At 43.4% G+C, this 26,354-nt stretch overlaps 1 protein-coding gene across 1 annotated transcript in view; it reads right to left on the reverse strand.

Moving 5' to 3' along the window:
- COL4A4 (collagen type IV alpha 4 chain) overlaps positions 1-26,354 on the reverse strand; it is a 118,371-nt gene that overhangs the window by 17,183 nt on the left and 74,834 nt on the right. The window contains exons 29-41 of the mRNA XM_036073722.2: positions 24,663-24,824; positions 23,415-23,585; positions 22,677-22,820; positions 20,035-20,142; positions 18,941-19,122; positions 18,040-18,103; positions 14,068-14,142; positions 9,868-9,975; positions 9,155-9,262; positions 3,442-3,513; positions 2,129-2,257; positions 1,925-2,038; positions 603-758 (exon numbers count right to left, since the gene is read on the reverse strand). Of these exons, the coding sequence (XP_035929615.2) occupies positions 603-758; positions 1,925-2,038; positions 2,129-2,257; positions 3,442-3,513; positions 9,155-9,262; positions 9,868-9,975; positions 14,068-14,142; positions 18,040-18,103; positions 18,941-19,122; positions 20,035-20,142; positions 22,677-22,820; positions 23,415-23,585; positions 24,663-24,824 (1,593 nt within the window). The remainder of the gene's footprint in view (positions 1-602; positions 759-1,924; positions 2,039-2,128; positions 2,258-3,441; positions 3,514-9,154; positions 9,263-9,867; positions 9,976-14,067; positions 14,143-18,039; positions 18,104-18,940; positions 19,123-20,034; positions 20,143-22,676; positions 22,821-23,414; positions 23,586-24,662; positions 24,825-26,354) is intronic.

Below are 26,354 nucleotides of genomic sequence, written 5' to 3' on the forward strand. Positions count from 1 at the left end.
CAAGGTCAGCAGTCTAAAATCGAACTGTCCACTACAGAAGCCACAAACAGCATGTGGCTACTCAACACTTGGAATCAGCGCGTCCAAACTGGGGTGTCTTGTATGCTGAGACACGAACCAGACTTCAAAGCTGGGGAGGAGGAGTGTCTTAGCTGGGAGAGGGATTAGGTCGTACCAACAGCCCTGGTCGTTGCACTTGTAATTTATATCAATGATGATATGCTAACGCAGTAATACTTGAATATATTCTGTTAAAGGAAATATGAAAGTTCATGTCACTTATTTCTTTTTACTTTTTCAAATGGGGCTACCATGCCTTTTCATTACATGCATAGCTTGTGTTCTATTTCTGTTGTTAGTTCTGGTCTAGAAGATTATCAAGTATGTTATTAGGGGCTGAAGATGAACTTGTGTTTCTTCTTTTCACTCGTCCAACTGTTCCCCAAACTTGAGGACTCTGGGAAATTCAGGGCACTTTAGAAATGCAGTGACTACATCCATAGGAAATGAAGTTACCTCCCAGGGGTGCAGAAACCCAGACCCTGAAGGGCAAGATAATAAAAGTCTTCAGGCACTACTTAAGGAACAATGTGCATTCCTACCTTTCTGGCCATCTTTTCCATCACATCCTGGGAAGCCTTTGTGTCCTGGAGGGCCGGGTGGGCCCGGGGGACCAGGAGGCCCCGGCAGACCACAGTCTCCTGGTTCCCCTTTCAGAACGTCGACACTCCCAGGGGGGCCTGGGGGCCCGGGCACTCCTAACCACAGGGAGGAGGCAAAAAACTTCTTTCAGTCAAAGACAAATGTGACTGCGGGCTACCTGAGAGCTCCTTAAGAAAAGTAACTGAATGCAAGCAAGAGATGGAGGGAATCAGAAGAATAAAAAAGTCAACAATATCAGAAGCGAAACAGGGATTGTCTCACGGAGCCCCCAAGCTGGGAGACGGTGTAAATGGTGTTAGTAACTGTTAGACAAATGAGGCTACAGAAAGCCTTCCTTCCCTTCCAAGCCAGCCCTTTTGGAAGCAGGGGTTTATGGCTTTTCTTTGCATTGTCATCCCACTGCTTTAATATGATAGGTAGAAGGATGGATGGACGGGCGAACAGACACATAGATGACAGGCTTTTGAGAAAAATCTGGCTGATGGAAAAGGAATATTCACTCAATTAAATATTTAATCCTATTTGAAAACAGGGGTCTACACCCAGGAAGTGAGCCAAAATTCTACTCCTACTTAACTTCTACACTGCCTAGGGTATTTTTGAGCATTTTAATTTTTCCCAGCATCAGACAGAATCCCATAATCTTTTAGCTCACCCTGACCAAAATCCTAAAGCTGTAAAGGCAGTGGGTTGGGTCTGTCTGAAGGAGCGCTAGGAGCTATCACCAACATGATTGTCCGCCCTTTGCAAAAGCCCCAGGCCCCAGCCGGCTCCGGTCAGACCCCACTCTGTGAAATACTGCCTTGCTGGACTTCGTCCCTGCCAAGTGCCGAGAGGAACGACATGTACTGGGAGCCGCACTTGAAGAGACTCTGTTTGTGTGTGTGCCAGGCCCGGGCACAGTCACACTGGCCGGGGGCGCGGTGGTTCTCATGGCCGGAGCCGGAGACCACCGGGCAGCGTGAGACTCCCTCCGGCCGGAGGCTTCTGCACCCTCGTGCTCAGCACCGTGCTGGGGCTGGCGCCTGGAGTGCCCCGCTGAGGGTCAGAGCGCGTCCCCAGAGAGCTGGTGCCCGAGAGCCCCGGCCCGGGCTGGGCCTGACAGCCCCGCACCGCCCACACCCCCCGCCTTCCCCATCCGCCCGCCTGGCGGCGCTGCTAAGGGGCTTCAGCTCTGCCGTTCTCCGGTCCGACGTCCCTCCGGAGCTGGCGGCATCTAAGGAAGGGAGTGTCACCATCCTTTGCCAGGATTTTCTCATACCTCTTGGACCGTCGGGGCCAGGAGGTCCCTGATCTCCAGGGGGACCTGGGTCAGGAATGTCCCCTTTAGGAGCTCTTCCGGCGGCACCTGCAGGACCAGGGGATCCAGGTCTCCCTGGGGAGGGACGTGTTCAGATGTCAGCCTCCTCACGGTTGGAAGGTTCTGATTTAGTTATTAAGAGGGGCAAAGCATGCTGCGTCTTACCTGGGGGGCCGGGGGGACCTCTTCCTCCAGAAAGGCCTGGGGGAGAAATTCCCGGGCTCCCAGGGTCTCCCGTCTCCCCCTTCAGCCCGGGTACGCCCACTGGACCAGGTGGGCCCACGTCGTGCAAACCTTGGCGAGGGAAACAGCATTAGTACTGCGTCTTCTCCCTGTTTGTCCCTGTTGTGGCTCCTGGAAAAGAACTGCTTCCAGACGGGGTGACAGGGACCCAGCGGGTTGTGCTGAGACCGACCACCTGCTGCAGGGTGGCCCCAAGGCTGAAAACGCTCCCTGGGTGGGCCGTTACGTACCCTCTTACGCCCCACCACAGCGCAGGTCAGCCGCAGGTCAGCCATGGGCTTATTTTATGGTTATTTCCCCGGTTAAAACAAAACCAAAAAAACAAAAGCGTATCAACGTTCCAACCTCTACCCCAGAGTGAAACCAAATGAGATCCAGCCATAAGGAATTATGAATACACTGGTTTGAAATTTAAGGTGGAAACTGGCATGTAAATAACCATTGCGGAATTTCACACTGAAGCGGGAGAACATCACTGGTTTCTTGGGGGAGGCACACATTTTATCAGGCCATGTGGAGGAGCCTCTAAAATGAATCCAATGTGATCTAAATTAATTCTTGGCCTTCCACACTGTATCAAGATTCTGTCTCTCTCCAGCAATTGCGTCAAACCCGGTGGTGCGACAATCCAACCCTCTGCCCAAACACCCTCAAACCTCCATGTCTGAGTCCATCTGCCCTGTCTGGTTGTGGGCTGTTTTTCTGAGACACTTAAGCAACAAACAAGCACTATGTTAAGATACCAGAACAAGCTCCAATGCAGTTGTTGATGATTAGCCTGTTCGGGATAGCAAAGATAACAGCGACTTGTTCAGGTCATTTGTTTAAGCAGCAGCCCACTGGGGGCGCAAAAGGTACTCATTAGACCCACGTGGTCGTACTTGCCATCACTACACTGAATACCAAAAAGAAAAAACCTCCCAACTATCTGTTATTTGTAACATTTAAAATTCGAGTTCCACCTATGCAATTATTCAGAATATTTTTAGCAGAGAGATAATCCCAAGCAACATCAACAGAAGTCACTGGTAACCATCTATTCCTTCTTAAATTGGGTTTTCTCAGGGGTCCTTTTTAGAGAAGTCGTCTTCAGTACTAAGAACAGTCCAATACTGTGTCTCTCAGGTAAGCCAATTTCTTAGTTCGGCACCCCAAATCCTGTGTAGTGAAGGAATACCACCAGTATCTGAGGCTGCTGACCGCAGTTCAATCTTCTGCAAAGGATTTTCTCTTACCTGAAGTGCCCTTGGCTCCTTTCTGACCCTTTAAACCATGCAAGCCGTTCAGACCGGGCGACCCGGAGGGACCTGAAACACATCACAGGCCTGTGATCCACCAGGGAAGACCCAGTGTTGAAGTTCACCGGCCACCGGGCACAGGCACCGCCCAGGGGACGACTCGCTGATGGCCACCGACAGATTGTCCAGGCGGGAGCCATGAGGTCGCACTGTCTAGATGTCATTATCAAGGCTAAATCCATGCCAGTGGTTATTACTTAACACATTCATTTGATGGACATTGTCTGCAAGACAGCTTAACACATTTCTTTGGTTTTAACATACTTCTCTTGGTTTATGACCATCTCTCTCTCTATCCAGATACAGTCTAGAATTACTGAATCTTGGTGTAGGAAGGGACCTTCGGTTCTATGACAATGAACTCATCCTAGACGAGAGAAAAGAGATTGGACTAGAGCAAACCCAGGCCTCCTTCCTCCCAGGCTCAGAACCTGTCCACTCCACCATGGTCTGTAGATACTAATTTCTTCAGGATCTAGTCAGGTAAATGTAGTAAGACAATAAGGACAGGTGGGGTCTGTGACAAACTGGGGAATACATGACCTACCTAACTTTTCTTCAAGTACCATACTACTCAGAAAGAAGAAGCTTGCAGGCCAACTTTGGTTGGCGCTATTTCTTTGCCACTACTTCTTTCAAAACAAACCACTCTGATATCTCTTTACTGAAACTAAATTTATTTCATAACGATCACTGAAAATTCCTGTCTCTGTAATTAGGTATGATCTCTTTCTGCCAGGCATCAGGGTAGTCCTCCAAGGAGATATCTACCAGCCTGACTTCACGTGAACACTGAACACCTATCAATCTATAGATTCATAAATATATAAATGTTTAAGGTATCTATAATACATTTATATTATAACATATAGATATATAAGTGTATAGATTTATAGGGAGGGAGTAGAGGAAGGAAACAAGGGACAGACAGAGGGAAGGACAGAGGGAGGAAAGGAAGAAGGCAGACGACTGAGACCTACAGAACAGTTCCGGGAGCTGAGCCCTCCGCCAGGTGACTCATACATGTCTTGTCTCATTGATTTGGGGGAAAGAATCTTCTCCCCAGCCCCTGGCCAAACCTGGTGACCTTCCAAATTCATTGGTGGATCTTTATTGGAGGCTGAGAGCCAGCCAGCCCCTCACTCAGTTTAGGGCCACATTCCTGTCCTTTGCAATCGTAATGCCTTAGTAAACATCAAATGGCCCTCAGCTACCCCATGATACCTACACAGAGCTCCCCGATGCCCTTCTGCTGGTGCCTGTCCCACACCATGCCACAAGCAAGTCTTTGGGTGACTGGATTACTTGGGTAAATTAATTGAGTGCAAGATAAAGTCTTATTAGTCATCCCATGCCCCCATTTATCATGTCTCCTGACACACAGTTGGTGTTCAATACGTGTTGGTTGAATGGGTGAGTGGATGCATGAATGAGTGAATGAGAAAATTTACCACAGGGAGGGCTGGGACGTGAATGGGTGGAGAGAAAGCTGTGGGAAGGAGGGGGTACAATGTCTATTTGCATGTTACATGTTCTTTGGTAGATTTATGGGAGGAATAAGATTTGATTAAGTTAGAGGCATCCATTTGTGTATAAATAATTTAAGTGCTAATTATTATCTACTCATTAATGCAAGTCCTCTGTGGGCTTCTTATTAAAAGAGAGAACACTAAGCTAGTTCCACTCTATTTATTATCAGTACTTGAAATGGACATTATTCTATTTTTAAACTCAAACTTTAGATTGGTGCAAATGAGCCATATTCTCTCATCCCCACCCAAAAAAAAAAAAAAAAATGGGAATGCACCCTTATTTTTCCTAAAGCTCTTATTTCCTAACCACTTTTCACAGTTCTGGCTGAGTTTATTTTTCAATCCTCTTTCCTCTTAATGAGCCAACCTTTCAAGTCTGCACCAAAAGCACACACAGACCTTCTTCATCTGCCAAATCTGGATATTTATTGCAATCTATCTGAAATGATAATAAATTTTTTGAGAACACTTTGCTATTTCAATGTGTTTTGATCTCCAGCTGGAGCCACCAAGATTGATGGCTTGGGGGACTTAGCTGGGGTGGAATGTCTCAGCTTCTGCCAACTCTCCATTGTCCCATCAACGCATCCAGATCCCGGGCTGTCACAGGCCCAGGCCCTCACCATTGTTGAACTGGCCGACCCTTATCTGACCCAATGTTATCTTTCTAAATCGAATGCAGCTACATCTGGGTAGGATTTTAAGGGCAATTTTTCCTTTTTACTGAAAGCTTTTTATCAATCCCATCTCTAAATCAGAAAGTTGTTCATGCATAAAATATATACAGTGCAGATGAGAGGCAATTAGGCTAACAAAGCACATTCCTTGGTAATGAGGATTTTTTATTCACCTCTCTGGCCGTCCTCCTGCTTAACACCCTTCACATAAGGCTGCACCTCCCTATGCTCATGGGACAGCACGCGCTCCCCCCAGTCAGAGAATCGAAACTCCTGCCCCAGACCTAATGGGAATCACAGCCTCCATCCCAGTTAGCCAGCCCACTCAGAGACTGGGTTCTCACTGAGGTTTTCTTTTGTTCTAAAGCCTGAAAATGCTACTCTATCCCCGGTGGCCTTTGTACAGGTTTATACTTTAAATGGGGTGACCATCTCGTCCCTGTGCATGGGGGACTTGCCCAGTTCTGGCATCCTGAGGCACCCCTCCATCCCAGGCAAACCCGGACAGCTGGTCACCCGAACGTGAAAGCCAATGGGAAAGGGACCCACGTAACTACAGGTAATGGTCGAACACAGTTGAAAACGTATCAAAACAGATTCTGAAATAAGATATATATGATTTTTGGTTCAGAAACTACATGAGTGCCTACTGAGGAGACAAGAGCATAAAGACATGGTCTCCTAAGCCCCAGAGCTTCTGTCCCCAAATGTCCTCGGTGACAGCTGCTGACAAGACAATGGAGAGCACGAGAGAAGCAGTCCCTGACCTGACAGAACAAATGGGCAATTACTTCAGGAATGGTAAGTGCTGTGGGGGCAGGGCTGGAAAGACACTCCTCTCAGTGGAGAAGAGGGGAGAACATTCCCATGACTTCCACAGCTGTAACATGCATGGCATTTCTTTCCAGATAAACGACATTTCTAGGTGCCTTTATTTCTGAGGAAACATTTCGCTTGCCACCAGCCAAAACACCCCAAACCACATCGTTATGGTTGTTGCCATGGAGCAGACAGTTGTCTTTAGGTTTTCATTATTCCAATCTCATGAACGCCTAACGAGGAACCGAGTGTCTTCCCTTTAGAGGGCATATGTGCTTGAACTTAATTTAAATCTACAAATCAAGCCATTTTTAGCATATGTTTAAGTTAGAGTTTAAATCTGACTGAACACAAGCAGGACTCAGAATCCACATGGCCCGTTCCAGCAGAGCAAACAACTTTGGAGTTCAACAGCTGGTTTGTTCAAACAAGATAATCAGTCCCCTTGACTTATTTAGAACATACTTCAAATATTTAGTTTCTCAGATCAAAGTGTTTCTGCTGGAGTACGGTTCATTTTTATATCAGCATGATAAACTGCAACAATGGATTTATATTGTGGACGTTTTCGTTTTTAGGAATGTATTCGCGGTTTAGTTGGGTCGGGTTGGGTTTTTAAAGACCGGTTGTTCATTGGGCAGTTTGCAGGGACACAGTGTCCCTGCGTGGCCAGGAAGCACCACTGCCGCGTCCGTCGTCTGTGTGCTGGGGTGAGTATTTGGGGTGACAGAGTCACTGCCTCACCTTCTCGTGACAAACTCATTATTTTATAGCACAGAACTCCGATGTGGTTGGAGATTATTTTTCGAGTAATTCTGTTACTCAATCAACGTCATTGGCTATTAGTTTTTAAATAACATATCATAGTGAAATTATGTGATAAATGCAAACTAATTCAAGGGCAGGACAAATCAACAACAGCAACCTGAGCCTAGTGATTTTAGTCAAACTGAGTGTCTATATTGTTATGGCACTGAGAGGTTTGAAAATCCTTGCTATTTTTATTAAACTAGGAGGGTGAGATGAAGGGGAAATGCAGTAGGAGTGGTTAATAATGGAAAAGTTTTCTTTTGGGTTTTTACCAATTTCATCTTCCAGACACTCGAAAAAGTGTCCAAGGACACCCCACCGAGGCTACAGGGATTTTCCAGGGACAGCAAACAGCCACAATCACTAGATAAACTTTTAACGTTAAAAAAATTATGGCATTGCTTGAAATCCTAAATTTATCACAAATCACTGGACTTTGCATTAAATGTCAATGAAGAGGGAGAAGAACAGTACAAAGATGTCTTGTTTAGTTATGGGAACCAGAAGCCAAGTAATATTTGGCCACATGGAAATACGTAAGGTACCAGCGCTCCAAAATAAAGGGCCCCCCTCTCTGCAGAATACTACCATGTCACATGTACCACACTACTGCGTGTTGGAAAACAAACATGATTTGAAAGCTATTTGGTGAGAGAAGAGATGAAAGCGTGGAAAATTTTAATTTGGATTTTCAAAACAATAAAACAATTAAGCCCAAAGGAGGGGTTTCCAACTCTTCCGAGTGGAGGTAATTTCCATTTGGCCAAAATTTAGTACATGGATGAGTCACCTAGCAGAAGCTAAGGGGAGGAAGGAGGAGAGAGAGGAGGTTAGTTATAGAAATCTACTAAGTAAGGCTTGACCCTTCGTCTGCTTATTCAAGTGAAGACCCTCAACTTCATAGCTATTAGCTCAGTTGTCCATTCTTCTACTTGTCCAGTCCTCTATTAATTTATTCACAAATTTAAAAATACTTACAATAACCATCCAGGAGATTTACTGGGTATCCACTGGGTGCCAAGGATACAAAAATCATATTCTACTTGGTGAGAAAGACCTCTAAACATACAAATGTGTAGGACATAGGTGCCATGCTAGAAGTATATACAAAGTAACCAGGAAAAACATTTTTTTTTTTCTAAAATGGGAAAAAATGGACTGAAGAGGAGTAAGGACTACGGAGGAATGGAGGGGCATGAAGCTTTGTTAACAACAAATAAATATGACATACGATAGGATATATGGTATTATTGTAACCAAACTTATAACCAGTTTACTATTACCCATAAAGACCAAAAATTCAACCAGGAAAAAATGTTTTTTTAATCTAACAAAGATAAAGAATATTGGTAACTCTTTCTCCATAGCATTTTTATTCTTTTCCTTCCACTTATCACAATTGGTAAATGTAGATTTATTTACACGTATGTTTTTAATATGTCTCCACGACTACACTATGAGATCCCTGAAGGCAAGAACAAGGTCTATTCTCTTCAGAATTGTACATCTAGTGTCTAACACACAATTTGGAACATAATAGGAGCTTAACTATCCAAGGAGAGAGTAAGTGAAGAGGCCTGAACATTATGGAAAACACTGGGGGAAATGCTCTCAACAAAGGCAGCACCATATTTTGGTAGAAGGCAAGTGGAGAGCCTAGATGAGCTGCCTGAAGCTCTGAGTGAGAAAGAAGAGGAAGGACTTGGTGGGCATGTGGGAAAGAGTAAGGAGCCATGACCAACAGAGGTGACATGCAGCACGAGAAAAGCGCTATTGATTTGCCCTCATGGGTGGGGTTTCCTTTCCACTCACCTTTTATTCCTGGAAGACCTGATGCCCCTGGATCTCCCATCATGCCTCTTGGCCCAGGATCCCCTGTTTCTCCTGGAGGTCCCTGCAGCCCAGGCACCCCTTGATTACCTGAGGATGAGAGGGAGGTTCTGCAGACACCCGCATGAGGTAGGAGTTACCTTAATGGGGAAGGTCATCTGTGCTCTTAACAGATGGGTAATTGGGAACATTGTCATCACTTTTTTCCCCTAGACCTCCTAACTCTAGAGAGAAAAGCACACTTAACCTCAGATGCAGCAAATCACTTTGGAATGATTACAGCTGCCATTTATAATTTTAAACTTTCACTATATTCTGAATCGGCAAGACGAGGAGCCATTAACATGTTGTGCTGTCAATGTGATATGTGTCTTAAGTCTAAAGGAGAAAAGAAAACCAGCATCTGAGTCGCAGGGGGATTAAGGAGGGATGGAAAGGAGCTTTTATCTGTCAGCCCCTCACTTTGTGCCTGGCACCTTGCTAGGCTCTTAACAGGTGTTGTCTTGGTTTACTCCCAGACCAACCCACTGGGATTGGACTAGCTCCACCCTATGGGTGAGGAACAGTTAAGTGTGAGTGACTTGTCCAAAGTCACAGATCTGGGAAGTGGCAGAGTCTAAGCGAAGGTTGGCTCTTTCTGATAACCTAGAAGATAGATGAGTGCTCTGGAAATTTCCAGGCTCCTTTCAAAATACCTGGACACCCTGGTGGTCCGAAGGCACCAGGTAGTCCTTGACTTCCTGGTGGTCCTGTGGGCCCTTGAACACCGGGCAAGCCCTGCTCCCCGGGTGCTCCGGGATGTCCTAAAGAAAGAAGAATCAAACATCTGAGTAATTGTGATTGGTCTTTGAGGCGGGGCATCTATAAAACCTCCAACTTCAGCACCTGACATTATTTTCTAGTAGTACTTGTTTACTTGTTGAAAAGATAACACTAAGGAAGAATACAAAACACCTTTAATCCTACCACCTTAATACAATTTCTCATGTGTACAACAATGTGCAAATAAGACCCACAATTTTATATTCTGATTTTTTAAATTAGCATATTATAAGTAATTTTCCAAATTTGCTATTATTTTCTCCTCCTCCTCTTCCTCCTCCTCCTCCTCCTCCTCCTTCTTCTTCTTATTATTATTATTAAAGTAGGCTCCATGCCCAGCGTGGAGTCCAACACAGGGCTTGAATTCACAACCCTGAGACCAAGACCTGAGCTGAGATCAAGAGTCAAATGTTTAACCAACTGAGCCACCCAGGCACCCCTCTAATTGTTGTTTTGAAATGACCAGCTGATAGCTTATTGGGTTAATCTTTTTTTTTTTTTTTTTAAGATTTTATTTATTTATTTGCGAGAGAGAGAATGAGAGACAGAGAGCACGAGAGGGAGGAGGGTCAGAGGGAGAAGCAGACTCCCCGCTGAGCAGGGAGCCCGATGCGGGACTCGATCCCGGGACTCCAGGATCATGACCTGAGCCGAAGGCAGTCGCTTAACCGACTGAGCCACCCAGGCGCCCGCTTATTGGGTTAATCTTAATTAATTAACCTAATTTTCTCTTACTATTAGCCATGCAAGTTATTTCTCTTTGCTGCTATGCATAATGATCTTTATATATTTTTAATCCATTTTTCTCAAATTATTTCCTTAGGAAAAATTCCTAGGCATAGAATTTCTAGGTTATATTTTGGTTCATTTTTATGCATTTTAAGCTGCTGAAGTATTTTAAAGTAAATCACAGGCATCATGGAATTCCATCCCTAAATACTTCAGGAAGTATGCCTGAAAAAACCATTTTTCTACATGGCCAAAATAACATCATCGCAGCCAAGAAAATTAATACCAATTGTTAATATCATCCCGTACTCATTCCATACTTGAGTTCCCCCACTTGGGCCCTTAATGTCCTTCACAGCTGGTTTCTCCACACTGACTCTCATTCCAGAAACACACATTGCGTCTGGTGGCTACATCCCTTAAGTTAAAGGAAACAATCTACTACAGTCTCTATCTCAGGACAGAGACTTGCTGACGAGAACAGTCCAGCTGCTGTTTAGTCTTTCAGAATAGACCATTCTGTTCTCGACAGAGGTGGCCAGGTGGTTTGGGTAAGTGCTGCCCGAATGCACACCACTGCGTGTAACTGGTTACAGCAACTGTAAGTGCCTGCCCTGTGCTCACTGGGGACTTGTGAGTTTGTTGGTTTGTTTTCCTGCTAATTCAGTAAGAAGAAAATAACTCAGACTTCCTTTAGTTACATTTCTTTGATTACTAGAGAAGATGACTATTTCCCCTTGTTTATTTACAATGTATTACTTTAATACAATTCAGATTTACAGGATAACCCAATAGTCCATGCTGAAATTAGCCAGTTGAATCTGCAAATAAAATATATGCCTCTGGATTTACAAACCCGTGGTGGGAGGCACAGTCATTATTTATTAGAACACACATGAAACAAGCCTGTGTTAGTCTATACCTGGTCCCTGATCAGCTTTAAGATCTATGAGCCTCACTGTGTGTTATTTTATTTATCCTGAAAACATTCCTGCAGTAAAGGTACAACAGTGTGATTCTCATTTCCAAATGGAAAGACTGAGGCTTGCCTCCCCAGTTGCACCTGTGTTAAGAACAGAGCTTCTGAGTTAATCTGTGCCGAATTTTCTCGCTGAATTGAATGGGGTGATGGGGGGGTAGAACTATACCCAGTACAATCATTTAAAATCCCCTGAGACAGGCAGCAGCTCGATGCCTTCTCGTTGGGCTCATTCAAATTCAATCAACGCAGCTTTTCCCAGTCAATGGAACTTGTGTATTTAGGTAAACTCTGTGCTGGTGAATAACATATGATGTAATTTGGAAATTTTAAGCTAAAGCTATGGCATATGAGAAAGGGAACAGATTAAATGGTGACAACTGCAGGACACCAGGGAAATTAGGCTAAGGCAAATTTTCTTGAAAAAGTTAGCCTAAGTGTAAAATAACTCAGATTTATAATTTTTCACTTAAAATACTAGGTAATACCAAGGCTTCCATTTTGGACTAGTTTCAGCTTATAAAATCTTACTGTCTTAATGGTTTACATAAAAATATCAGTAAAGGTGGAATTTTCAGTTTACCCCCTGCTTTCAAGGAATCTTATTTGATCCTCAGAACAATCCTATAATTATGCATGGGGCCAGTTTACAAGTGAGGAAACTGAGCTCAAAGATGATAAGCAACTTGCCCAAGACCACACGGACAGTAATAATGGAGACTGACTTTGAACCACTGGTTTCCCTTCTTCAGGCTTCTTTCTCACTCTGGTACTTATTATGAACCCCCATAATGTTAAGCTCAAAACTATTTTCCCCTCCAAATGTACACTTCAGCTGCACACTTTGGTTAAAATACTATATTATCTAAATCTATTTGACCATGTCAGAGGGAAGACCAATATGAAAGAGAGTGGGAAAGTTCTTGCCATTGTAATAGCTTGTTTTTCTGTTGGACTTCTATTTTAGCAATCTTATGGCATAAAAACAAACAAAAATTTCAGATAATACTTCTGCTCATATATTCTTTCTGTTGTATGTAATGAAACATGACTAATGTCGAAGACAATTTTAAGATAATGCACAAAACGATGGGCACCTGGGTGGCTCAGTCAGTTGGGTGGCTGACTCTTGATTTCAGCTCAGGTCATGATCTCAGGGTCCTGGGATCCAGCCCCGAGTCGGGCTCCAAGCCCGATGGGCAGTCTGCCTGAGATTCTCTCTCTCTCCCTCTCCCTCTGCCCCTCCTCCCACTCTCCCTCTCTCTCTCAAATACATAAATTTAAAAAATGCACAAAACTATTAATAGGAGATATTTTAACTTACAAGGGACGCATCGAAACCTATCCACTACCAGCTGAATGAGATCGTGTGTACTTCTTTAACCTATCATTTGTGGATGGCATTTGTTCTTTCCATGCAATGAATATTCCTGTGCATGTATCTTTATACATTTGTCTGATAATTGACTTCAGATAAATTCTTACAAGTAAAATTACTAAGCTAAAAGGCATGTATATTTCATCAACGATGGGTCATGTACTGTAGCCCAGCCACAGCCTTGAGCGGAAGGCAAAAGATCACAGGTACATCGTAATCCGTTCTGAGGGATTACATGTCAATCATCACTGATAAAGTACCGTTTTGAACAATTTAGATTCATTGTTGGTGGTGAAATTTTACTTTTTTTTTTTGGTTTGGTTTTTAGTAAATTAGATATTTAGTAAATGAGATATTCAATGATAGCTCAACAATGGCACTCCTCACTGGCATTCACATATGATTTTCTGAGTAGGAAAGAAAGGGCAGGAATGACAACCTGAGGCTGTGGTCAGTGTGAATGGTTACTGCCAATGTATCATTTATAATTCTAGAGATTGTGAAATAGTTCAGCTTTTGGTTGCTTGCCATAATCATTTCTGACCATGTCAAAATCTGGGCATGCCAAGGGGAGTGGATTGTTATGTCAACATCATAGGTCATGTGAGCCATGGTGGAAAAAGCCTGAGAATCCCTGGGATATAATCCTGATGTCCTTCTGGGCCAAGGATGTGGTGGCAGCATTTATACATAATCCTTCGGGATGTACCTTAGTGTGTAAAGAGGGGAAGAAAATACTGATATAAGTATTGCCGGCTAGGAGTATAAAGTAATTGCTCTATTTTTCAAACTAAATTTATTCTGTTTTGTTTTGTTTGTTTGCTTTTTAAGTAGATTCCATGCCCAACGTGGAGCCCAACATGGAGCCCAAATTCATGACCCTGAGCTCAAGACCTGGGTGAGACCAAGACGCAGACGCTCAACTGACTGAGCCATCCAGTCGCCCCTATTCGTTTTTGTTTTAATAAGAAAAACATGTGGCTATACCTGGACATCCAAGGCTACCTGGTTCACCCTTTGGACCAGGTGAGCCGAACTGACTTGCAGGATCACCTTTGTCTCCTGTAAGTGATAAAATGCACATAACATTATTTAAGATAATTTAATTTTGTTTCATACACATGACTTAATAACTGTCATATTTGTCTTTATAATTTATCTTCAAATATTACAGAAGAGTTTTTGAAAAAATACTTTTTTTCCTATATAAAAACAAATGGAAACATAGAGGCAAGATGTGATTTAAAAACACACACACATCATTTTTATAGTTCATAACAATCATAAGAAACTATAGATCTTAATAAGTTTGAGTTTTTAAGTTCCCAAAAATAGTTTCAAATTTAGGTATCTATTTAAGAAATTATTTGGTACTGATTGACTATATTCTTATATGGTGTTTTAGAAACAAAAAGCAGAAATTGCCCCTGTTTTAGCTGCTGTAATCACATTTTAAGCTCTCTGCAAGGAAGTTCAACTCAGTGTCCTTGTAAAAACAAAATTAAAAGGCACACTTTATTGATGACTTCACAAGAGACCACATATTCGCAGGCCACGGAAGGCAATGGTTCCCACAGTACCACAGGGCTGTGCCACATTGTGGCTGTGCTCTTCCCGACACAGGACTTCTAGCTGGGGGCCAGTTATAAACGGAGGTCTCAAAATGGTGTGGCAGGGACGGGCAAGACAACAGATGGGTTTATAAGAGAGAGTAAGAGTCAATTAGGTATGATTTATAATATCTTCCTACCCACACCCCTTTCAAAGGGGTCCCACCCACATTTGTGGAAGTTTCTCTTCCACCTGACCCTGCTCATAGTTGTGGCTTTGAGGGATAGAAATCTGGTCCATCTCAGGTCAGCAAGTCTTTCCTTGAGAAGTTGGGATAAAAAGCAAGAGTTTGAGGTCATTGGTTATTGAGGCAGCGACCAAAAGGATCATCACGATGTCATTAGCATGATGCTTTGATGCAGAGCATGTTTGCAATCCAGACATATCCAGAAAGATCCAGAAAGGATACTGGTGATGAAGCCAGTTGGCAGGTAAGTAAAAGCCAGCCCATAAAGAAAAGCAGAACAGTCTCAAGAGAGAAACCATGGGTTGCCTAAGGGCTGGGTTTCATTAGCCTTATGGTGGGCTTCATGAGACCACTTTTACTCCAGGGACCACGAGTGCATTTCAGTTCCTTGCAAACATGGCCAGATACAAGAATGAAGAACATAAGAAGAGGTAGGTTTGTACTTTGAGAGAGGCAAAGGGACTATAATAAATGCATAGGGAATTAGAAGAGGACTGAGTTTTAAACCATGAAGCTATAAAATGTCAACTCAAATATGAGAACTTCCCTTCTTGTAACTATTTCTGAGGAAAATATATAGATTATTCCTTCTGAAAAAATAAGTTGCACAGTTCATTTTTTCTTATAGCAGTTATCCTATTACTTATGGAGTGTCTCTCAAAATGCAAAGCATTTTGTGGTAAGGGAGGAGATTTTTAGGTGGTTCATTAATTACTCTTTTATAGTTCATTGTATTTTTTTTTAAAGATTTTATTTTTAAGTAATCTCTACACCCAACATGGGGCTTAAACTTACAACCCTGAGATCAAGAGTCGCATGCTATTCTGACTGAGCCAACCAGGTGCCCCTACTCTTTTATATTTTAAAGTTATTCATTTTCATCTGTATAAAGTAAAATATAACTGCTCATCAAACCTGTGAATTCACAGATAGTGAGGTTAAAGCTAAGGTTAAAACAGTGAATCATATTTAAATAGATTTAAAGAAAAATATTAACCCACTGGTATACAAGGACAGTAACAATGTTAAAGAGTTTACATAAGGGGCGCCTGGGTGGCTCAGTGGTTAAGCGTCTGCCTTCGGCTCAGGTCATGATCCTGGGGTCCTGGGATCGAGCCCCACATCGGGCTCCCTGCTCAGTGGGGAGCCTGCTTCTCCCTCTCCCACTCCCCCTGCTTGTGTTCCCTCCCTCACTGTGTCTCTCTCTGTCAAATAAATAAATAAAATCTTTAAAAAAAAAAAAAGTTTACGTAAACATCACAATTTAAGATATCCTGATTTTTGTTTGCTTGTTTGTCTGAATAAAAGTTAAATGAAACCTCTAAGAATATTTTTATCCACAGGTAACTTTGTGTTTCTGTTTCCCTACAAATCTGATTAAGGTAGAATGTCAGCTGTGTTATGAGGCAGCATTGTTTTTGGCACAAGGTAAACCAAGACTATGAAGCCAAATCTAACCTGTAGCTTTCTGTAAATAACTTTTTAATGAAACACAGCCACACCCCTTGTTTGCATATTGTCTGGCTGCTTTCATGCACAGTTGAGTAGCTACAACAGAGCCCACAGAGCTGAAAATATCTGTGATCTGACCCCTTGAAAAAACACACTTGCTGACCCTTGGCTTACGGTAAAAATAACCCAACTGAAAATTAAATGTGGCCCAGAAATTCTTAAGTGACGTATTAACACCTGGAGGGAAGTCATGGCTCTGGCCTTCTCTGTGTCCTGTGACTCTTGTCACTGGGAACCTAAAAGCCCTATCTACAGAGTCTTTAGAAGAGACATTACCTCCTATGGGGCAGGAGGCTTCCAAGCCAAGGTAGACGCTGCCCACAATGTGGATCTGGTCTCCTTGTACTTGTGCTGCCACTTAGGGAGCTTCAGTCACCACACAGACTGCTCAAGGACCCCCACTGAGGAGAAAGACCTCTGTGCTCGCAAGCATGCTGTTCTCTACCTGCTACCCTCGGATCTGAATGACAAATGTGGATGATTTGGGTCTTGAGTGTTTGACGTCTAACAGAGTCTAAGAAGAACCCCTTGGTTAGTACCCAAAATATATCAAGAACTTACAAAACCCCCATAATGAATAATTCATTAGAATCCAAAATATATCAAAACCCTTACAATGCCCCCCAAAACAAATAATCCAATTTAAAATGGGAAGAAGACAAGAACAGACATTTTTCCAAAGAAGACATCCAGGCAGCCAACAGATACATGAAAAGATGCTCAACATCACTCATCGTCAGGGAAATGCAAATCAAAACTACAATGAGATATCACCTCACACCTGTCAGAATGACTAAAATCAGCAACACAAGAAACAACAGATGTCGGCAAGGATGTGGAGAAAGGGGAACCCTCTTGCCCTGTTGGTGGGAATGCAAACTGGTGCAGCCACTCTGGAAAACAGTATGGAGGTTCCTCAAAAAGTTAAAAATAGAACTACCCTATGATCCAGCAATCACACTACTAGGTATTTAACCCCAAAATACACTACTAATTCAAAGGGATACATGCACCCCGATGTTTATAGCAGCATTATCTACAATAACCAAACTATGGAAACAGTCCAAGCATCTAGCATTTCATGAATGGATAAAGAAGATGTGGTATATACATATACAATGGAATATTATTCAGCCATAAAAAGAATGAAATCTTGCCATTTGCAACGACATGGATGGAGCTAGAGGATATTATGCTAAGTGAAATAAGTCAGTCAGAGAAAGACAAACACCATATGATTTCACTTATATGTGGAATTTAAGAAACAAATGAGCAAAGGGGAAAAAGAGAGAGAAGGGGGGCAAACCAAGAAACAGCGTCTTACCTATAGAGAACAAACTGCTGGTTACCAGAAGGGAGGTGGGTCAGAGGATGGGTGAAAAAGGTGATGGGGATGAAGGAGGGCACTTGTGACGAGCACCGGGTCATGCATGGAAGTGTTGAATCACTATATTATATACCTGAAGCTAATATTACACTGTATGTTAACTAACTGGAATTTAAATAAAAACTTAAAAAATAAAAAGTAAAAAAGAAGCCCTTTGATGTTGCAGTTTGTTGGATATACTTTAATTTTCATACCAAATGTGCATGCTCACAATATTACAAACATGAACTTGGTGGATGGCTGCTGTATGTCCAAAGCATACCTTTAGGTCCTCTCATTCCATCAATTCCTGAACGTCCGGGGGACCCTGGAGAACCTGGCTCACCCTGACAGTGTAACAAAAGACTTTAATTTGGTTTCAAATACAAATGACATATTCATAACATTATCCAGTTATAATCTTCCATAACCCATTTCCATATATTTGCAATGGTAAAGAAAATCAGAAGTGCATTGCAGCATACTAATACATGTGTCTAGCTTTTTAAAAGTGACTAAAACTCCAGAATTAGAGGTACCAACAGGTAGCATGATTACAAAACAGTAAATGTATCACATAATTTGAATTTTAAGGATTGATTGAGCAAATTATTACCAAATAAAATATTGTTAGAAGACTTTTTTTTTTTTTACCAAAAACTTGAAAAATCTATTTGATTCCAAAAGATGGGTAGCAAATTATATCCATCTTCTAGAAGTTGTGATGTAGTCTATGACACATATTGTACCTCCTGGCTTCTCAGTGGGGTATTTTACTCATGGTTTTGAAGACCAAATGTATTTACAGCAAAATCTGTGATATCTGCAACCAGATAGGAAGGTTTAGACACTGGAATTTGGGTTATTTTTCAGAGGATTCTTTACTCTGATAAACCAGTAATCACGAGGAAAGTTTCTGTGGAGCTGTTTAAACTAGGCTTGGGGGGGGGGGTAGGGTAGTATGTGGAGTAAGTGACTCTGTCATCTGTCACGGGAAAACAGGCATGAGCCCTGCTTAGAAATTATAGTCACATCATGGCCTTCCAGAAGCTTCCATTCTTTTCGCTTACATTCTAAAAGCCAGTCAAAGAGCAATGATGTACACTGGCAAATTATGACTCCTATGGGCATCCGAGAGCAAAAGGGTTGTATTATTTCTGTCCTCCCCAACCAAAGCCACTTACCTGGTCACCTGGAAATCCCGGAAAACCAATAATCCCTCTTGGCCCAGGGGAGCCTGGGGGGCCTGGGGAGCCGGGAAGCCCTGGCTGCCCGGTTCTACCAGGCTCCCCTCTGTGAAATCCGGGTGCTCCGTGTCTTCCCGGCTCTCCTTTCCTCCCCTGCATCCCAGGATCGCCTTTATCACCTGGTGGGGTTACAAGTGTGACAAACCTCTTCGAGGAAATCCTGGGTGGAGCAGTAGTGAGGCTGAGAGTTTGGGTCCTCTATTTAGGAGATGAAGCCCAAGGTTTTGGGGAGTCCTGGTTCCTGCCCTAAGCCCCATCATGATGGTTTTGGGCTTCAGTGACCTCACTGGGAAAGAAGCGCCCATGAATTGACTCAGGGAGGAATGAAGGGACTCCAAGGGAGGAATGAGCCTGCAGGGTCATCCATCTGCTTTGTCACACACTCATCTCACAAATGAAGAACTTACCTAGCTCAGTTAAAAAACATTCGCCCCCTAACAACTAGTTAAGGAGAGAGCCAAGACAAGAGCCCGGGCCTCACGCAGACTAAACCTGAACTTGGGGGGCAAGAGAATACAAATGTGGTGGCCAAAATCCTTGCCATATACTGCTTCTGGGGAGCACAGGCATTGGGGTGCTTGTTAGAAAGGAAGAGTGGGGCCTGCCCCAGACGTGCCAATCCAGAATCTGCATTTTCACAAGAGCCCCAGGGGTTCGTGGGCATGCTGAAGATGGAGAAGCATGGGTCAAAACGACCTGGACAGTCATCACTGTGTTACTCATTTTAATACCAGTCACCACAACTGGGGGTACTGGGAAGCTGGAACTGGTATTAGATGTACAATCTTAGGACTGATCCTAGTTTGGAATATCCAGACCTATACATACGTATGAACTTTAACTAAGTTCTGGCATGGAAAAGCCAAAGAAAAATGCAACATGAGGTTAATCCGTGTATATTTGTATCTAAAAAAAGTGACCTTCTCTAATCTCAGCATTATTAGGAAAGCTGCCCCTTATGCATGCTTCTTTGAATGATCTAGAAAGGCCAACTCATTTGATACAGTTAAAAAGAATGAGCTTTTACCTACCTTCTTCTCCTGGGAATCCACCATCTCCTGGAGGTCCGGGTTCCCCAGTTTTCCCCTTTTGGGAAATGATAGCCATCTCTCCTTCATCTCCTGGGGGTCCTCTCTCCCCTTCAGATATTAATTATGAAAGAGAAGAACAAACAGAAGCACCACACACATGATTTTTCTGTTACGACACTTCAGGTCCAGTTTGCAAATCCACATTTCATTTCCTAAACCATATTTATGTTTATAGCTTGCACAATATCACAATGGATTTCCCAAAGGAAGGGCCGCACCTTTTTACATCCCCCTCCCAGTGTGTCCAGCAACAGGGTCTGGGGTACAGGCAGTGATCAGTGGATACTTGCTAAATTCAGCCAAATGGGTGTCCGAGTCTTAGGTGAAAACAGATAGGCTTGAAAAGTTCCAAATCTGAAATATGTCTCTTCATCCAGTAAAACGTGAACTGCCCATCTCATATTTTACAGTTCCCTGTCTTTCCCTTCCTAGCCACCCTCTATTATTTTCCTTACATTAAAAGAACACTTATTTCAACTTGCTTCTCCACATAGAGAATTCTGAAAGGTAGGACGAATATACGGTATTTCTACCTGATTTTCATAAACATTGTCCAGTTGTAGAAGTGTGCTCAAGTGGGCTCATACCAGCATGGTGAGAGCCAATTACTAACAAGCCAAGAATTTTGTAAACCAGTTATTAAAGTGCTGGCAGCTTTAAATCAGCCATGGTGGGAGTATTTCTACCACGGGAGCAAACACCAATTAGGGCATTTTTTTAAAAAGTTTTTATTTAAATTCCAGTTAGTTAACATACAGTGTAATATCAGTTTCTTAAATTTGTTTTATTTTGGAGACCATAATAGCATAGCAAACATCACTTAATCTAAGCTAGCTAAGAGTGACTCTGATCCCTTGATTCTTTTATAAAAAAATTTACTGGGGCGCCTGGGTGGCTCAGTCATTAAGCGTCTGCCTTCAGCTCAGGTCATGGTCCCAGGGTCCTGGGATCGAGCCCCGCATCGGGCTCTCTGCTCCACGGGAAGCCTGCTTCTCCCTCTCCCACTCCCCCTTGCTTGTGTTCCCTCTCTCACTGTGTCTCTCTCTGTCAAATAAATAAATAAAATCTTTAAAAAAAAAAAAAATAAATAAAATAAATAAAAAAATAAAAAAATTTACAGGCTAGTAAAACAAAAATAAGAGTAGAATCAATCCACTAAGAAGTAAAAGTAATTTAAATTATATAGGAGGCTATTTACCCAAAGTGCTTTAAGGACAAAAAACTTGTTTCTCAAATTGTCAAGCATTCATTCTCAAAACTGGAAATGAGATTTTACCTTCACTCACTATGGCCTCCTAGCTAAGTGGTAAAAGTAAATATGTAACAGGGATGGACACAGAACATTTACACCAGTAATCTAGAAATTTTTATTTTTTAATAGTAAGGACAACTATTTTTTTAAGATTTTATTTATTTGAAAACTTTAATTTTTTTAAAGATTTATTATTTATTTTAGAGAGAGAGAGAGAGCATGAGCAGGCAGAGGGGCAGAGGGAGAGGGAGAGAATCTCAAACAGGACCCCCTTACCCCTCACTGAACCTGGAGCCTGACACAGGGCTGGGTCTCAGGACCCCAAGATCATGACCTGAGACAAAATCAAGAGTTGGACACTTAACCGACTGAGCCACCAGGGTGCCCTGAAAACTCTTCCTTTAAAGGAAGCTGGGGAGGCGTAACTCATGGCTCAGATGAAAGTGGACTTACTCTATTTCAGAGGTCAGCAAGTTACAACCTGAGAGCCAAATCCCACCTGTGACCAGTTTACGTATAATCCGTGAGCTACGGTTTTTACATTTTTAAATTATTAGGGGATAGAACTCAAAATGGGAATAAATAACATTTTGTGACATGTGAAATAAATGAAGTTCAAATTTCAGTGTCCATGAAGAAAATTCGATTGGAACGCAAGTTATATTAGCGTGTTTCCCTGCAATGTCTGGCTGCTTCCATGCTGCAGAAGCTGACCTGAGTGGTTTCAACAGGGACCACAGGGGCCTGTAATATTTACTATCTGGCTCTTTACCAAAAAAAAAGAAAGAAAAGATTGAAACAGAGACTGGGGGCCTCACCCCCTTCCCAACTGGTGAGAAGGTTCTTTTCAACCCAATAGCCATATATCAAAGCCCTTGTTATTTTTTCTATTAATAGAGCAATTCATTTATCAGTTATATGCAATAAGACTGAGAGGTTGGAAAATGAATTTGGTTTAAGATTCTAAAACAGGGGCGCCTGGGGGGCTCAGTCGGTTAAGCGACTGCCTTCGGCTCGGGTCGTGATCCCAGGGTCCTGGGATCGAGCCCCGCATCAAGCTCCCTGCTCGGCAGGAGGCCTGCTTCTCCCTCTCCCACTCCCCCTGCTTGTGTTCCCTCTCTCGCTGTGTCTCTCTCTGTCAAATAAATAAATAAAATCTTTAAAAAAAAAAAAAAAAAAAAAGATTCTAAAACAAACACCAGCAATCCAAAAGGAAGAGGAATCCAAGCTGCAGAATCGTCCCATTTATTTTTCAAAGACCATCTCTATACGTTCTGATCAAATACCAAAACCACCAATGTGGCATCATCGTGCTGTCAAGTGCATTTACCTTTGGCACCTTTCACCCCACGGTCTCCGAGGAAGCCAGGCCGACCGTCTTCTCCCGGGTCCCCCTTACGGCCAGCACGTCCCTCGGGGCCAGGCTTTCCTCTTTGCCCCGGAAAACCGGGGAAGCCAGGCAGCCCCTGGGATCCTGATGAAATGAGAACATGAATTTGTAGAAAGACATTTTAAAGGCTAGCATGCTTCCTAGGTTTGCGTTCCTTGTCGTCAGCATGGAGATTTGCCCTCCCTCGGACCTCAGTTTGTACCGAAGGTGAATGACCACTATCAGCCCCGCCACATGTATTGGCTGTGCTCGCCTACTCAGCTTTCCACCCCATAGGGCTGAAGTGGGAGCCTTTACGTTTCTAAGTCCTGATCTCATGACGCTTTAAGATGTGGGGGGGGGACGTGGGGCTGGCGTGTGGGGGCTCATCCGATGTGGAAGTACATTAGCCCTGACCCAACACCTGATCTGCTCTACCTAGTGTGTTGAGCAGAAGTGTTTGTGGGTTCTGTGGGCTTAATCTCCCTACCCACCTTTTCCCATTTACATATGCCAAAACATTCTGCCACTGGAAATAAAAATATAGGAGATAAGAAGAAGGGAGCTGTCACTAAGAGAAGGACAATATCAGGCTGAAATAACAGTAATTCAATAGTATGATCATATGTAATAGTCTTCACTTGGCAGTGGATTTCAAGTTTATAAAATAGGGGTAAATAATGGAAAAGTGCTACCCACCCTTTGGGCCTGGAAGACCAGGCAGTCCATCATCCCCTGAAGGGCCTGGGACACCTGGGAGTCCTAAGGGACCATGTGCCCCTGGCCGTCCTGGAACTCCTGGGAGGCCCTTCATTCCAGATGGACCAGGAGGCCCCATATCCCCTCGCTGTCCTTTCCAACCTGGGGCACCTGAGAAAAAACACAAGGACAACAACATGTGAAGACCGAACACTGGCTTCACACACGGGCAGGAAAGAAAGTTCCCGATAGCTTAAATTGTGTATCCGTTCCTATGAAACAAACAATGTTTATCAGCTAAAACCACAGTGGCAATTCTCCATCAGTCTCGGAACGTCTTTTTCTGGCTGCTATAAAAGGAAAGGCAGATTACTTGAATAAATATTTCCCAGTAGAGATACACGAATACTATAAAGAGCATTTTAAAAATGGAAAATGGGGAAGGGTGAAGAACAAAAATATTATTTGTATTTACTCTTGAAACCAATGGAAGTAAACTTTTCAGGTGTTTCCTGCAGCTCTGGCCAAGTAAACTTGGTCAGATTGTTCACCAGAGAGAACTGTAGAAATCACAGCAACATCATCTAGTTTTTACTGGTGCTAGAAATAAAGCTGTAGTGGCAGGGTTTGCCCCAATCTCATTTTGATCCATTCAGAGGGCATTTTGCTGCCATTTTTGGATAAATGCAATAGGATTTAAATAACAGGTGACAAACCAAATGGTGAAATGAAGATCACACTGGAAACAGCCCTCTAGCACCTTGGGTTGAGACACACTTCTTCCTGGGTCTCTTGAGCCCCTACGTGTCTTGCTGGGTGCACCAAAAATACAAGGTCCTGGCCGCTCTTTATGGGCTAGAACTGGGCTAGCTCTCAAGCTTGTGTGTGCTGCCCACGGATGACACAGCACCTGCCCCAGCATAAGGAGCAGGCTGTCCTGCCCGCGGCTATGAAGCAGCAGCTCCCCAGGCTCCGTGCTCCCTGCAGATCCTGGGACCCACTGTGCATGCAATGCAACATCCCCAAGCCCCACTTCGGTGTCCCCGTGAGACTAGGGTGACAAGGGGAAATGACCCGAACCACCAGGAAGCACATGCCACTTGCCATTCTAGAACAGGAAAGTCCTTCATCTCTGCTGCAGGGTCTTGGTTGCGCTGGTCCGTAAAAGAGCAGCAGGTGGGCTCATTCCTCCGGAAGTAGGGTCAAGTCCCAGACTCTTCACAGGGCTTGGTGCATGCTCACACTTACCTGGCCGGCCTGGAGCCCCGGGGACTCCCGGTGGTCCTGCTATCCCTGGGGCGCCTCCTTTGCAGGACTGACCAGGTGGACCTGGGATTCCTGGAAACCCAGCACTTCCCTCTCTGCCTCTGGGGCCTTTGAGACCTGGGAATCCCGGCCTGCCAGCTTGCCCTGAAATGATACAACGCACTCGTGACACTCTTGGTATGAAACTAGGGAGTCAGCCTGACGCAACAGGGGCATGCATAGCAATACCAGAAACAAGCATTTCCATCCAGCTCAGGGCTCAAACGAGTGAAGTCTCTCAAAGGATTTTCTTATCCTGGATGGTAGTGAGCTCCAAATGAATGGGAAAACCATGCATTACTAATAGAGTTACTTGTTATGGTTACGTAGGCAACAAAGAAGTTGCTTGGGCAAATTTAAACACCATGCAGTTCTTCTTGATTTTAATTAACCTCTCACATTACACCAAATCTCCACAGTGCTTACACACCCAGTTTGCAGTTTATGGATGTGCTTTTTGTAAGCTATTTCATCCCTTGAACTCTTAAATTTCTATATATTGGAAAGGCAGAGTAATAATTTTCAGGAAAGAAAATCAATCCCCCCATCATCCCATGCCCTAACCTAAAAATCTATTCTATTTTTCCATGTTTTCATTATACTTCTGTTCATAAGTTTACATCTTTTAAGTAGTAATCACAGCGCATAATTGTTGGATTATTTCACATTGCATATTAATCTGCAAATGTTTTCCATTTTGTTATAATCTTTATAATTTTAGTTGAAATAATTTTAGTTGAAAATAGCTGAATGGTATTCCTTTGAGTGTGTGTGTGTGTACTACTTAACTCTCTTTATTGTTCCCATTTGTTCATCTACTGTGGATAATACAAGAGTATTTTCACAATAACCTTTATTTTCTGCTGAACACTTTCCTTAGATACATTGTCATAAGTGAGAGAGTAGGATTACTAAGTCAAAATATTTTTCATTGACTCACAGAATGTATTCTCCTGTTACTTTCCAACTAATTGGGGTTTTGTATATGAATACTTTGACTTACCAACTACAGAGTAAGTAAGCTCCCTGGTGACAGAGAAGGTGACTTAATCCCCTGCCCTCCATTTGCCCTGTACTATGATACTATTGCGGATACCTAATAAATACTGGCCCATCTACTGCTCGAAAAGAACCAGAACAGTGTTTGTAAAAGTCTGGTCTGGGGTCCACTCTTGGTCACCATCACCCAAGGGGCTGGACTGCTGGGACCCAGCCAATTCTGATGTAATGAATCAAAATTCCTGAGACTGGGGCCCCAAAGATGATGATTTTAAGGATCCTTACCCAGGGTTACTGCTAAATACATTAAAGACTTGTACTGAGGATCCTGAGGAATCCTTAGTGATTTTGGAAACAGACGTAAGTCAGTGCCAGGGCCATCCTCCCACCTTCCTCACCCGCTGCCCCTGCTGGAATGAAAGTCCCTCCATCCTGTCACCTGTCCAAATAACACAGTGTGTCTGCCAGGGCCCAGCCCACAGCCAGCTTCCCTGAACACCATTGCACACTGCTCTGCCCCCCTGAGCTGCCCCTCCTCTTGCAGCCTGTCCTCCTTCAACCTGGCCTCGGCAGTGGGCAGGTGACCCGGTGCCTGCTCCTTGGGCGTTTACAGTGCTCACACGCTATCCTGAGTCC

The sequence above is a fragment of the Halichoerus grypus genome, chromosome 4, assembly GCF_964656455.1.
Source record: "Halichoerus grypus chromosome 4, mHalGry1.hap1.1, whole genome shotgun sequence".
Classification (NCBI taxonomy): domain Eukaryota; kingdom Metazoa; phylum Chordata; class Mammalia; order Carnivora; family Phocidae; genus Halichoerus; species Halichoerus grypus.